The sequence below is a fragment of the Hypanus sabinus genome, chromosome 9, assembly GCF_030144855.1.
Source record: "Hypanus sabinus isolate sHypSab1 chromosome 9, sHypSab1.hap1, whole genome shotgun sequence".
Classification (NCBI taxonomy): domain Eukaryota; kingdom Metazoa; phylum Chordata; class Chondrichthyes; order Myliobatiformes; family Dasyatidae; genus Hypanus; species Hypanus sabinus.
In genome coordinates, this window is record NC_082714.1 from 5,333,209 (window position 1) to 5,348,427 (window position 15,219).

The 15,219-nt window shown below is 42.2% G+C and overlaps 1 protein-coding gene across 4 annotated transcripts in view; it reads right to left on the reverse strand.

The window, feature by feature from the left end:
• Positions 1–230: 230 nt before the first annotated feature.
• tfap4 (transcription factor AP-4 (activating enhancer binding protein 4)) overlaps positions 231–15,219 on the reverse strand; it is a 39,620-nt gene continuing 24,631 nt past the window's right edge. For 3 of the 4 annotated variants that reach the window (XM_059978912.1, XM_059978910.1, XM_059978913.1), the window contains 6 exons: positions 12,315–12,480; positions 10,648–10,746; positions 8,407–8,577; positions 6,908–7,054; positions 5,858–6,025; positions 231–961 (listed from right to left, as the gene is read on the reverse strand). In XM_059978912.1, coding sequence (XP_059834895.1) covers positions 785–961; positions 5,858–6,025; positions 6,908–7,054; positions 8,407–8,577; positions 10,648–10,746; positions 12,315–12,389 — 837 coding nt within the window. In that variant the 5' untranslated portion in view covers positions 12,390–12,480 and the 3' untranslated portion in view covers positions 231–784. The remainder of the gene's footprint in view (positions 962–5,857; positions 6,026–6,907; positions 7,055–8,406; positions 8,578–10,647; positions 10,747–12,314; positions 12,481–15,219) is intronic. The other variant, XM_059978911.1, reaches the window with a different exon arrangement.

Genomic DNA, 15,219 nt, shown 5'->3' on the forward strand with positions numbered 1-15,219 from the left:
AAATAAAATAAATACTGGGGGAATCTCAGCAGGTCAGGCAGCATCTATACAGGGGAATAAATAGTTGACATTTCAGTTGCACTTAATGGACTTTGTTTATCCAGAATAAATTATATCTGGAAGCAAGTTAAATAGGGAATCTTTCCAAACAAAAAAATCCAGGAGTAAATTTAAGAAATAAAGATCTCATGCACACTGTGTAGTCAGACAAATAAAACTATTAAAATAAAAACAAAGTACAAATTTTATTTCTCTCTGCATGGCAGGTGCCATTTTTTTCCACTTTCTTTAACAAAATATAATAGTTTTTCCATGAACACAAACCTCGTCTCAACATAAAACTCAAATACAGATACAGGGAGAGATGAAGGGAAACTAACAAACAAACTACATGAAATGACTTTGCATAAAAAAAATAACTACATCAGTACAAGAAAGGGGGATGGGTGCTGAAGTGGATGAACAGTCACATTGAGAGGACCTCCTCTCAATGGACTGAACAAATTGGTAAGTGCTTGAAATTCCACCCCCCTCTCCCAGAACAAAAAAGAATGCTAAAATGTCCTTCAGCAACTCTTCAGCTATGGATTCCAAGGTAGTCATGAGAAAGGATTTTGAGATCCCATCTGGTATGGTCCAGATTTCAATAACCTCTCACTCCAGGCTTTGACTGTTTACAGTATTGGGAAGGTCCAAAAACACGCTCCAACTTTAAAAAATTCCTTTTTCTGAGAATAACACAGGGAATGCCACCTGGATCGGTCAGTGTAATGCAGCTCTAGTGTCATGGAAGAACTCTCTCCACTGGTTCCTTCTCCTTGCCCAATGCTAGATTTTCTGTCGCCTCGCTCTCCTCCCTGTCTGATTCAGTATCAGACCAAGCTCGATTAGGTTGGACAATCACTACTCGTCGCTGCTCCTCTTCTGGTTTCTCTTGAGTCCCTTCAATGTGCTGGATCGCCTGCCATTTTAAAGAAATCCTGTATTAGTCAAACTGAGGGCAGAAGACAGATATTTATCTATCACATATATATCAAAACACACAGCGAAATACGTCATTTGTATTAACAACCAACACAATCAAGGATGTAGTGAGGGGCAGCCCGTAAGTGTCACCACACATTCTGGCTGCAAATTATTAGAGTGTGAAATTACAATGTTGAAATAAATCCTATTAATGCCACCTGGCATGATGATGGCTGAATTACTTGCAAATTAGTACAGTAACATCAGGACTAGGACTGCCAGACTGGGTAAAGCTTCTTCCCCCAGGTTGTAAGACTGATGAATACCCTGACACCACTGAGGTCTCGTCACTGGGACAGCGAACCATTCACTATTTTACCTGTGCTACACACTGATTGCATTTTGAATTTGATTTTATGAAACTTATTTGTTGTGATATTTTGTTTTATGTGCTGTGTGTGGGTGCACTGTGGTCTGGAAAAATGTTGTTTGGTTGTCTACATGTACAGTCAGATGACTATAAACTTGTAATTAATTACTCTGGCTGTACTAGATTCTTCCAATTAAATTACTTAAAACTTTATTATATCCAGTATTTCACTCTTCCTCAATGTCAATGTTTTATCATTTCCTTCTTAGAAGGTACATTCAGGACAAGGTATGGCACTGTAAAGTAGTGGTTAGCAGTATGTTTTACAGCGCCAGTGATCAGGATTCAAATCCTATCGCTGTCTTAAGGAGTTTGTACATTCTCCCTGTGATCATGTGGGTTTCCTCCCACATTCCAAAAACGTTTGGATTAGGGTTAGTAAGTTGTGGTCATGTTATATTGGCACAGGAAGCATGACAACATTTGAGGGCTGCCCCCAGCACATCCTCAGACTGTGTTGGTTAGTGGCACAAATTATACATTTCATTGTGTTTCAATGGACATGTGACAAATAAAGCTAATCATTAAGACATTGTTTTAGACCACTGCCCATGCACATGTCCCCACTGGCCCTACTCTTACCTTTTCATTAAAGTCACTAATATGGATTGTAAATAGCTGAGATGTAATACAGGCACCCACTAGTAACAGTGACTCTGTTCTCCATCTTTCAATCACACAAAGTACAGCAGGCATTCGATTACAGCAGGCATTTGTTTGGTAACAATCTTTTCTGAGCGGCAGTTTTATCATGCTCCTTTTGAAAATACAGAAATATTTACTAATAAACACACACACACACATTAAATGTTGGAGGAACTCAGGAGGTCAGGCAGCACCTATGGAGAAGAATAAACAGTCAACGCTTCAGGCCAAGAACCTACATCAGGACTGGAAAGGAAGGGAGAAGAAGCCAGAATAAGGTGTGGGTAGGGGAGGAGTTCAAGCTGGCAGGTGATGAGTGACACCACAACGGGGGGGGGAGGAGGTGAAGTGAGAAGCTGATAGGTGGAAAAGGCAAGGCATTTACTGATAACCACTTATCTGCTCACATCAGCATAAAAACACTACTTCCCTTACACAATACCACAACAACTCTGTCCAGTCATTCCCTTTGTGTGTACTACAACCATATCCTCAAATAATAGGTTCCAGTATTTTGCCTAAAATATTGCTAATTTGTCAAAGTTTTTTTTAATTCTTTCTCACTCCCACTTAATAGCTAAAGATTAACTTTGCCATTTACAGAAATGAAATGTGTTGTTTGTGTCAACAACCACACAGTCCAAGGGCGTGCCGAGGGCTGCCTGCAAGTGTTGCCATGCTTCCAATGCCAACACAGTACGTCCACAATTTACCAACCCTTACTAATCCGTAGGTCTTTGAAAATGTGGGAGGAAACCGGAGCACCCAGAGGAAACCCTTACTAATCCGTAGGTATTTGAAAATGTGGGAGGAAACCGGAGCACCCAGAGGAAACCCACATGGTCATGGTGGGAATTGAATCCCAATCGTTGGTGTTATAAAGCTTTACTCTAACTACTATGCTACCGTGCAACCTAGCTGTAATTTTCTTGATCGCCATTTTACATCCATCAGCTCCTAATCTGCTGGAACTGCTCTAGAAATAAGAAAACTTTGGAAAATCAGCACAAAAGCATCTACTAATTTTGCAATTATTCCTTTAAGAGCACCACAGTAGTGCAGCGGTTAGTATGGCACTATTATATCTCGGGGTGCTGGAGTTCGGAGTTCAATTCCGGTGTCCTCTGCAAGAAAGCTTCTACATTCTTCCTGTGCATGCGTGGATTTTCTCCAGGTACCTTTCACAGACCAAAGACATAGCAGTCAGTAGGATAATTGGTCATTGTGAATTGCCCAATGATTAAGCTAGTGTTAGACAGGTGTATTGCTGGGTGGTGCTACTTGGAAGGGTGTGTTCTGTGCTGCATCTCTAAATAAATAATAGTAAATAAGTCCTCAGATGCAAAGCAGCAAGTCCAGGGGTCCAGGCAGCTAAGCCCCCCACTTCTCCGTACTTTTTTTAAACCCTTGTTGTCCCCACCATTTTTAGCATTTTTCCAGAGATTTCTAAAACATGATGACTATGCTAATATTTTTCCTTTAGTTTAGTTATGTCTTCTGTCCCCATTTTAATTTCTCCTGCCTCTGCCCCTCTGCTTTGCCCTATTTACAAATTTGAAGATCTTATATTTCTTACTAGTTAACTCTTATATTCCATCTGTCTTAATGAAAAGATTAATGATTTATTTGTCACATCTACAAACCCCATTTCCAGAAAAGTTGGGATATTTTCCAAAATGCAATGAAAACAAAAATCTGTGATATGTTAATTCATGTGAATCTTTATTTAACTGACAAAAGTACAAAGAAAAGATTTTCAATAGTTTTACTGACCAACTTAATTGTATTTTGTAAATATACACAAATTTAGAATTTGATGGCTGCAACACACTCAACACAAGTTGGGACAGAGTTAAAATAAGATTGAAAAGTGCACAGAATATACAAATAACACTGGTTTGGAAGGTTCCACATTAAGCAGGCCAATTGGTAGCAGTTGAGGTATCATGACTGGGTATAAAAGTAGCGTCCATCAAAGGCTCAGTCTTTGCAAGCAAGGACGGGTCGTGGCTCACCCCTTTGTGCCAAAATTCGTGAGAGAATTGTTAGTCAGTTCAAAAGGAACATTTCCCAAAGCAAGATTGCAGAGAATTTAGGTCTTTCAACATCTACAGTACATAATATTGTGAAAAGATTCAGAGAATTCAGAGACATCTCAGTGCGTAAAGGGCAAGGTCGGAAACCACTGTTGAATGCGCATGATCTTCGAGCCCTCAGGCGGCACTGCCTAAAAAACCGTCATGTTACTGTGACAATTATAGCCACCTGGGCTCGGGAGTACTTCGGAAAACCATTGTCACTTAACACAGTCTGTTGCTGTATCCAGAAATGCAACTTGAAACTGTATTACGCAAGGAGGAAGCCATACATCAACTCTATGCAGAAACGCCAGCGAGTTCTCTGGGCCCGAGCTCATCTCAGATGGACCGAAAGACTGTGGAACCGTGTGCTGTGGTCAGTTGAGTCCACATTTCAGCTAGTTTTCAGAAAAAACGGGCGTCGAGTTCTCCGTGCCAAAGATGAAAATGACCATCCTGATTGTTATCAGCGAAAGGTGCAAAAGCCAGCATCTGTGATGGTATGGGGGTGCATCAGTGCCCACGGCCTGGGTGAGTTGTATGTATGTGAAGGTACCATTGACTATGAGGCATATATTAGGAGTTTAGAGAGACATATTTGCCTCAAGGTGACGTCTCTTCCTGGGACGTCCATGCTTATTTCAGCAGGACAATGCCAGACCACATTCTGCACGGGCTACAACAGCGTGGCTTTGTAGACACAGAGTGCGTGTGCTTGACTGGCCTGCTGCCAGTCCAGATCTATCTCCTATTGAAAATGTATGGCACATCATGAAGAGGAGAATCAGACAACGGAGACCACGGACTGTTGAGCAGCTAAAGTCTTATATCAAGCAAGAATGGACAAAATTTCCAATTGCAAATCTACTACAATTAGTATCCTCAGTTCCAAAATGATTAAAAAGTGTTATTAAAAGGAAAAATGATGTAACACAATGGTAAACATGCCTCTGTCCCAACTTTTGTTGAGTGTGTTGTAGCCATCAAATTCTAAATTTGTGTATATTTACAAAATACAATTGTTAGTCAGTAAAACTATTGAAAATCTTTTCTTTGTACTTTTGTCAATTAAATAAAGGTTCACGTGAATTAACATATCACTGATTTTTGTTTTCAGTGCATTTATGAAAATATCCCAACTTTTCTGGAAATGGGGTTTGTTCATCGAAACAGAATGGAAGGCTTCATTTGTGTCAACAGCCAATACAGTCCAAGGATGCGCTAAGGCCCATAAACGTCTCCATGCTTCCAGCACCAACATACAGTAGCATCCCCATAACTCACTAACCCTAACCTTTATGTCTTTGGACTGTGGGAGTAAGCTGGAGCACCCAGAGGAAATTCACACCGTCATGGGGAGAAGATACAAACTCCTTACAGACAGTGGCAGGAACTGAACCCCAATTAGTGATTGCTGTCACTATGGAGCCTTGCGCTAACTGCTATGTGTCCGTGCCACCCACTATGAGTCCTGACGAAGGGTCTCAGCCCGAAACATCGACAGCGCTTCTCCCTATAGGTGCTGCCTGGCCTGCTGTGTTCCACCAGCATTTTCTGTGTGTTGCTTGAATTTCCAGCATCTGCAGATTTCCTTGTGTTTAATAATTAATTTTTCCTCTTCAATCAACTTTTGGTCCTCTGGTAAGCACAGTGAATTTTAGGGATCAGTGACAACCTGTTTGTCAAAGTTATACATCTTCCTCTAGCAAGTATCATAGTATCAGGGCAGTAGCCTTACCTGCACAATTGTGTCTAAGTTTTGTCTTGATGTAGTGGAGGAACTGTTGATGACAGTGGATGGTCCCATTGTCACCACAGTGACTTGGTGTGAAGGCATCGGAGGCGGAGTCTGCACTATGACAGTCGGATGGTGAGTTGATGCTGGAACAACAGGTGCTGGCAGCAGCTGAAAGATAACAAGAAAGGAAAATGAAGAGTTTACAAAAAGTTAATCAAGTGGAGCAACACAGTACATTGCAGCTAGCACAACACCTTTCAGTGCCAGTGATCAGGGTTGAATTTCTGCCAGCATCTGTAAAGAATTTGTACATTCTCCTGTAACTTTATGGGCTTCCTCTGAGCATAATTATATGTGCTATACAAGGCCTTGGTGAGACCGCATCTAGAATATTGTGCGCAGTTTTGGTCCCCTAATCTGAGGAAAGACATTCTTGCCATAGAGGGAGTACAGAGAAGGTTCACCAGATTGATTCCTGGGATGGCAGGACTTTCATATGAAGAAAGACTGGATCGACTAGGCTTATACTCACTGGAATTTAGAAGACTGAGGAGGGGATCTTATTGGAACGTATAAAATTCTAAAGGGATTGGACAGGCTAGATGCAGGAAGATAGTTTCCAATTGGGGAAGCCTTTTAGGACTGAGATGAGGAAAAACTTCTTCACACAGAGAGTGGTGAATCTGCAGAATTCTCTGCCGCAGGAAACAGTTGAGGCCGGTTCATTGGCTATATCTAAGAGAAAGTTAGATATGGCCCTTGTGGCTAAAGGGATCAGGGGGTATGGAGAGAAAGCAGGGGGTTCTGAGTTGGATGATCAGCCATGATCATACTGAATGGCAGTGCCGGCTCGAAGGGCCAAATGGCCTACTCCTGCACCTATTTTCTATGTTTCTATACGTGGCCTTGTGTTGTGTATGACTATTGGTATTGTGCTTCACACAATGGCCCCAGAGGAACGCTGTTTCATTTGGCTGTATTCATATATGGTTGAATGACAATTAAACTTGAAATTAACTCCCCTCTCTGCCCCCAAAATTGAGGGCTGACCTGTGTTACGCGACAGGGCTCGGGTTCCTGCTGCTCGCCCAACTGAAGGATCTTGGACTGCTCCAGCTGCTGTTGCTGTATCTGCACTTGCTGCGCAATGGCCTTCAGCTTCTCGGGGTACACATGAGCTTCCAGCGAGCGAACCTGCTAACAGACACACCTCATCAGCTTTTGTGCATAGGAGGAAGCCTTTCGAAAGTCAACTTAAAATAAAATGAAAAAGCTGGTTGTCCATCCCATGTTCCTGCTTCATGTGAGCAGGGAGTCATGGAGCACTACTGCACAAAAATAGGCCCTTCAGCCCATCTAGTCCATGCTGTAGTCCCACCAACCCACACCTGGACCATAGCCTTCTATACCCCTCCCATTCTTGTACATATCCAAGCTGCTCTTAAATGTTGCAAATGAAATCAGTCATATCCACCACTTCCACCAATAGCTAATTCTACACTCACACCATCCACTGAGTAAGAAGTTCCCCCTCAGATTCTCCTTAAATATTTCACATTTCACCCTTATGATTTCTACTTCTAGTCTCACCCAACCTCAGTGAAAAAAGCCTGCTTACATTTACCCCTCTTAATCTTGTACAGCTTTATCAAATCTCCCCTCTTTCTCCTATGCTTCAGGGAATAAAATCTTAGCCCATTCAACCTTTCCCTACAACTCAGGTCATCAAGTTCCAGCAACGTTCTTACAAATTTTCTCTGTACTTTTTCCATCTTATTTATATCATTCCTGGAGGTAACTTCCCAATTAAGGCCCTTTAGTCCTGCCCCCACCACTATTAACACCATTTTACAAACACAAAGTCCCCCATCATATCTTGCTCAGGAACCTGGTTTGTCCTTAGCGATTGACCATTCAATCATGGGAGGCACTGGATCTCAGCTCAATAATGAATGACCCTACCCCATTGTCCACATCCAGACAAAGAACAAAGAACAGTTCTTCATCCTACAATGTTGCGTTGACCTTTTGACCTACTCTAAAATCAATTTAACCCCTCCGTCTTACATAGCCCTTAATGTAACTTTCATCCATGAGACTATGTAAGATTTTTTTTTACACGTCCCTAATATATCTGCCACTATCACCACTCCTAGCAGGGTGCTCCTGGCGTCACTCTCTGTGTAAAGAATTTGCCTTTGACATCTCTTCTATACTTTCCTCCAATCACCTTCAAATTATATCCCATCCATTTCAGGCCTGGGAAAAAAGTCTCTGGATGGACACTCAATCTATGTCTCTTGATCATTTTATATACTTCTCATCCTCCCTTGCTTCAAAGAAAAGCCCCAAAGTCACTCAAACTATCCCATAAGACATGTTCTCCAGTCCAGGCAGCATTTTGTTAAAACTCCTCTGTACCCTCTCTGAAGTTCCTATGTTCCAACATTGCTCCCAGATAGTACTTGTTGGACAAACCAAAAATTAAATCTTAGATCTCTTGGTCTGCTTGCTTTTATGAAAGAGAATTAAATCAAGCACACACCAACCTGTTCCTCCAGCATCATTCTAACAGAGCGTTCCTTATCCAGCTGCTGCCGCAGTTCAATCATCTCCCGTTTCAAGTCCTCTAGTTTCTCATCCTCCCAGACATCTGGGGAGCCGATTCCTTCGTCTTTATCCTCTGCCCGCCTCCGTTTGGGTGAGGAGCCACTGTATTCCTGCATCCCAAAGACAAAGCTAAGTTAAACATCAGAGCAGTTAATCCGGGTACAATGCAAGCAAAATTCTTCTCAGATGCAAGGGTAACTGTTGAGTCAAGTCTACAAACTCATGTTCTAGTGTTTTTTTTTTATTTGCCAACTTGTTTTCATTTGAACATTAGTTTTTATCAGTCTTTGTGTAATTTTTCACAAATTCTATTGTATTTGTTTATTTTCCTTTTCTGTCCCTGAATGTTCCAATCATGGTTGATACTGCCTGAGCTGCTGTCTTCCCCCAGCAGTTTGTTTTTTCACCACAGTCTGCTGTTGTGCAAAGGGGCTGCACTCTTCAGCAGAAGAGTACAGACTGTGCTACATCAGTACAGTGTTGGTGAGGTATTACTTGTAATACAGTATACAGTTTTGTTCTCATACAGTCAGCCCTCCTTATCCGCAGGGGATTGGTTCCAGGACCCCTCATGGATATCAAAATTCGCAGATGCTGAAGTCCCTTATTCAACCTGTCTCAATGCGGTGGACCTTAGGACCCAAGGACCCAGCCAAACCCCAGACCTTATTTAACTTGTCTCAGTGTGGTGGACAGACATTAGGACCAGGCTGCAGAGATCTGAATCCACAGTGTTTCTGTTCACGAAAATGATCACGAACCATATTTGAAACTAAAGTGGAAGTAATACAGCAATTGGAAAGAGGTGAAACACCATCGGTCATTGGAAAAGCGTTAGGCTAGGTCAGTCAACAATCGGAACAATTTTAAAGGATAAAGTGAGAAAGGCTCTGCCCCGATGTAAGCTACAATTATTACTAAGCAACACAGTGGTTTAATTATTGAGTTTTGGGTTTTTGATCCTCCACATCAACCCAGCATGGTGGAGAGCGCACTCGGGAGTGGTCTGTCCCGAGTCCAGAGAACTTCCGTTCCCGAGCCCAACGCTGAAACATATGTTCTTAAGTGTTTTATATGCATAGAAAGGTAAAATATATACTATATACTAAGGCAAACGCTTGACTAACTGACGCTAAATAATGCCGGATGTACCTGTTCCGACTTACTTAGTAAGAGAACTTCCGATTTTTTTGGAACAGGATCCACGATAACGCACGCATATCCTCCCGTATACTTTAAATCATCTCTAGATTACTTATAATACCTAATACAATGTAAATGCTATGTAAAATGATTGTTGTACTGCATTGTTTAGGGAATCTTGACATGAAAAAAAAAGTCTGCACATACTTGAACAAGAAGTGCTGGAAGAGCACTTCTGGGTTTTCGCGATTGGTTGAATTTGCGTATGTGGAACTTGCGGATAAGGAGGGCCGACTGTATTTAAGAGAGATTTACAGCATTTGAAACAGATTGGTGGTGATATGATTTGTGATATCAAGGGACCGTTTTAAATGAGATTAAAAGTTTGCTTTATTTGTCATGTGTACATCAAGACATACAGTGAGATGGGTCATTTATGTCAAATATCAACAGTCGAGGACTGACTGGGGCAGGTCGCGAGTGTCGCCTGACTTCCTGTGGCAATTTACCATGTCCAGAACTTATTACACCTAACCCATATATTTTTGGAGTGAGGGAGGAAACTGGAGCACCTAGAAGAAGTCCTAATGATCATAGGGAGAACATACAGACGGTGGTGGGAACTGAACCCAAAGCTGCCAGTGCTGTAAAGTGTTGCACTAACTGCAACACTGCCAAATGCAGTTTAGAAGATCATTAAGATTAAGATTAAGATCTTAATGAACCACAATATCCTCAGGGAGCTTGACAGGGCAGATAATGAGAGGATATTTCCCCTCAAAGAGTAATCTAGAGCAAGGGGGCTTGGGCCCTCCCTGCTAAGGCATCTTTGCATTGAGGAGCTATGTAGTTTGCAGCCTACTGTTACAAAAGTCCATCGCTGACTGACAGTTCAATATCAACCCCCATGTTCACGGCTAAACCCAAAGTTGAATAATTCTGATACATTTGTCATAACTACACTCAGTTAGATCCTGGGCAGAAAGACAGTTTCCAGCAAACTCTGCCATGCCATACCTTCCCAGTCAGATGCTCACCTGAATGAAGCGCTTCAGCTGGGAGTTCTGCTGAAGTAGTCGGGTTTTCTCTTGCTCAAGTGAGAATATATATTCAGCAGTTTGCTGCAAAATAGCTGCCTGTGTGGATGAGAAAACATACAGCATAAACAGGATTTCTCCACAGCATTTACTACTATGTCTGGTTACGTCCTTCCATTTCGAAAGCATGCCTTTCAAACGGAGCTGGTTATTGGAGAGGAAAATTACAGGAAGTTTCCCCTCAAATAGCAGCACTGCTCTCTCATTTTTCTTGCTTAAATACAACTAACTGATAGGACTTGTTGATCAGAATCAGAATTTAATCGCCAAGTACCTGCACACATACAAGGAATTTACTTCCGGCAGATGTTGTCTCTCTGCTCATAACAGATGATAAATATAAATGAAAATATAGATTATACATACAAGTAGTGCAATCCAAGTAATAGTTAGCCAACAGTTAACCGGCAGTTAACTGTTCAGCAAAGTGACCGCAGTAGGGAAAAAACTTCTCCAGTGCCTATTAGTCTTAGTCTGGAGGGATCTGAAGCGCCTACCAGACGGAAGCAGTTCAAACAGTCCGTGCACAGGATGGGAGGAGTCCTTTATTATGTTCCCCGCCCTCTTCTTCAACCTGAAAGAGTACAGGTCCACAATAGAGGGCAGGGAGGCTCCAAACCACACAGTGATGCAGGTGCACAGGACAGACTCAATGACTGCAGTGTAGAACTGCAGCAGCAATTCCTGAGGCAGACCATATTTCCTCAAGAGCCGCAGGAAGTACATCCGCTGCTGGGCCTTCTTCAGGATTGATGGAAAAAGATAATTACCTAAAGAAACCTCTCCACTAGACTGACATCATTCCACTCCCCTATCTAAATCACATAACTATACATCACCAACACACGGGATTAATAGGACTCTTAGCAGTACGGAGGAACAGAGGAAATTCAGGGTTACACATCCACAGACCCCTCAAATTTGCTATGCAAGTTAATAGAATGGTTATGAATGTGTATGGTATGTTGGCCTTCATTATTCAGGGTACTGAGTTCAGAGCCATAAGGTAAAATTCTTATCACATCAGGAGTGTAGTGCACAATTCATTATAGGAAGGATGTGGAAGCTTTAGAGAGGATGCTGCCTGGATTAGACTGCATGTCTAATGAGGAAAGGTTGTGAGTGGAGGATGAGAAGTGACTTGATAGAGGTGTAAATGATGCTGAACTGCATAGATCGAGTGGAAAGCCAGAGACCTTTCCCCCAGAGCAGAAGTGGCTGATACCGGAGGAAAGTATGGGAATGGAGGGGAAATATCAGTAGTAGTGTTTTTTTTTTAAAGAAAAAGAGTGGTATGTGTGTGGAACATCCTATGAGGGTCTTGGTAGAGGCAGATACATTAGGACATGAAGAGACTTAGATAGGTACATGGATGAAAGAAAAAAAATGGAAGGCTATGTAGGAGGGAAGCTTTAGATTTATCTTAGGATCGGTTAAAGGGTAAGCACAACATTATGGGCCAAAGGGCGTGTATTGCTCTGTGTTCCATGTTCAACCTTCTCCCCATCCAGCAAAGTTCCAAGTAACACAATCCCTTTCCAGTAAATGCCCTACAGCACACCCAACAGACCCTCAGGGGAATCACCAAAGACAAGTCTCTGCCCAACCTTGCTCAGTTTCTCGCCATCTGTGTGTGGTATCAGTGTCTTCAGGGACTGGAAGCCAGCATTGATGCTTTGCATTCGGCGTCGCTCATTGCTGTTGGCGATCTCTCTCCGTATCCTCCTCTCCTGGTCTCTCTGAGACTCCTGGGACAGTGGAATATTAGCCAAGCTGAAAGAACAATTGGGACCTTTTTAGGCTTATCTCAAATAATTTCCTGTATAGCATGCTCTTTGCTGACAAAAGTATTCAAAGTTTGCAACTTTACCCAGGCTGAAAAATAATTGTCCAAAATTATTGCCTGGTTTTGGTAAAGATTCATTTACCTTTCCCCATGCAGCCTAATGTAAAATTTATAAAGAATCAGTCACTAAATGGTCATTCCTGGGGAGGGAAGTTGCAAAGGATAAGGCTACTTCAGCCCTTGTATTGATGGATCCATCATTATTTTTTACATCTGCACTTAAACTTCTTTACCCAGAGGGTGGCGAGAGTGTGGATCGTGCTGCCGCAGAAGTGGTGAATACAGATTTGACTTCAACGTTTAAGAGAGATCTGGATAGATACATGGATGGAAGGGGTATGGATGGCTATGGTCCATGTGTAGGTCGATGAGAGTAGGCAGCTTAATAGTTCAGCATGGACTAGATGGGCCAAATGGCCTGTTTCTGTGCTGTAGTGCTCCAGAGTGAAGCAGGTCAGATTCAGACAGGCTGTACTTACAACCCCCTGCCAACAGAGGACTGCAACACCATCCTGAGAGGCTGCAGTGAGGAACATTCAATATAAAAAGCTTTCTACCACATAGGTGGCACAGAAGTTCAGCATGGAAACCCTTGACAGGAAGTGCATTCAGATGCAAGGTCTTAATTATACTAACTTTTTTTTTAAAAATGCGTCAAATGCAAAGCTGTCTGGTTACTGATTTTGTCAAAGGACTTTGAAAAACAAAAACCAGCTGGCAGCTTCAAACATTCAAGCTGAAACTGATACTTTCGAATCGCAGAATTTCCTGCCTCAGCATCAACTAATAGTGGCTTGGTCTAGCTACTCATTTAACCCTTTCAGCTCTGTGGACAGCCAACACGAGCTCAAATTTGGAAATAATTCTATTGTCAAATATCATACTTCACAGGTGTCAGAGGAGTGGATCCAGTCGGGGTATCAGAATCAAGTTTATGATCACTAACGTGAAATTTGTTGTTTTGCAGCAGCTGACATTAAAAAAATCCCAATTTATAATAGTGCAAAAAGAGAGGAAATAGTGAGGTAGAGTTCATGGACTGTTTGGAAATCCAATGGTAAAGGGGAAGAAGCTGTTCCTGAATGTTTGAATCTGGGTCTTCATGTTCCTGTACCTCCTCTTTGATGGCAGTAACATAAAGTGTGCATGTCCTGGGTAGCGAGGCTCCTTGATGGATGCGGCCTTCTTGAGGAATTGCCTGATGGAGCTTTAGTGCAAGGGCAGACAAGTACTAAAAGTGACAACACCAAATACCCTGGAACAGTGCCAAATACCACAATTTCAGCTGAATACGGTCAAATGCTGCACAATGTAAATACCAAAGAAGAGTCGAATATGCTGCAAGCATTACCCATTACTGAACTAACCCCCTCAGTCTACTTGCTACAGTACACAAATACAATACCCACAACCAAATACCATTCAAGTTCAATTACTGAATCATGAGAATAACCCTGAGAATGATAGGGTTAATGCATGAGGAATGTTTGTTGGCTCTGGACCTGTACTTGGAGTTTAGAAAAATGAGGGAGAATCTCATTAAAACCTATCGAATACTGAAAGGCCTAGATAAAGTGGATGTGGAGAGGATGCTTCCTATAGTGGGGGGAGTCCAAGACCAGAGTACACAGCCTCAGAATTAAGAGACATCCATTTAGAACAAAGATGAGGAGAAATTTCTTTAGCCATTGGGTGGTGAGTCCATGGATTTCATTGCCACAGAAAACAATGGAGGCCAAGTCATTGGATGCATTTAAGGTGGAGGTTGATGGGTTCTTGAGTTCTTGACTAGTAAAGGTGTCAAAGGCAGGAGAATGGGGTTGAGAAGGATAATAAATCAGCTATGATGAAATGTTGGAGCAGACGATGGGCCAAATGGCCTAATTTGCTCCCAAGTCTTATGGTCTTAAGTCAAATAAAGGAGGCTAACACATATTGAATGGTCCAGCCAAAACTTTTATAAGGGCAGTGAATGAATAAAAGCACTATTGTATTAGAAGTGCAGTCACACTGTGAGACTTTAATACTCTGCTGTCTGTCAGGAGACTATACATCCCCCATGACGGCGTGGATATCCTCAGAGTGCTCTGGTTTCCTCTCACAGAGAGAGACTGTAATGCTCTGCTGTCTGTAAGGAGTTTGTACATTCTTCCCTTGACTGTGTGGATTTCCTCTGGGTGTTCTGGTTTCCTCTCACAGAGAGAGACTGTAATGCTCTGCTGTCTGTAAGGAGTTTGTACATTCTTCCCTTGACTGTGTGGATTTCCTCTGGGTGTTCTGGTTTCATCTCACATTCCAAGACATACGGGTCAACGTTAGTAAGTTGTGGGCATGTTATGTTGGCACTGAAAGCATGGCAACACTTGCGGGCTGCCCCCAGCACAATCCTCAGATCGCAAGCGATGCACTTCATTGTACTGATGTACTTCTGACAAATCAAATCTCTCTATGGAAAAAAAATTACATAAACACATTTTAAATGCCTGAGCTCAGAGATCCACTGAAGACAGCTCACTCAGGCACATTACTGTCCAGTTATATATTCCAAGTTCAGCTACAGCATGGGTTAGAAACAGAGTAAAACTCCCTCTACACAGTCCCATCAAACATTCTTGAGATACAGACTGCAATGGTTATATACAAAATAAAGATCACTCTATATTGTC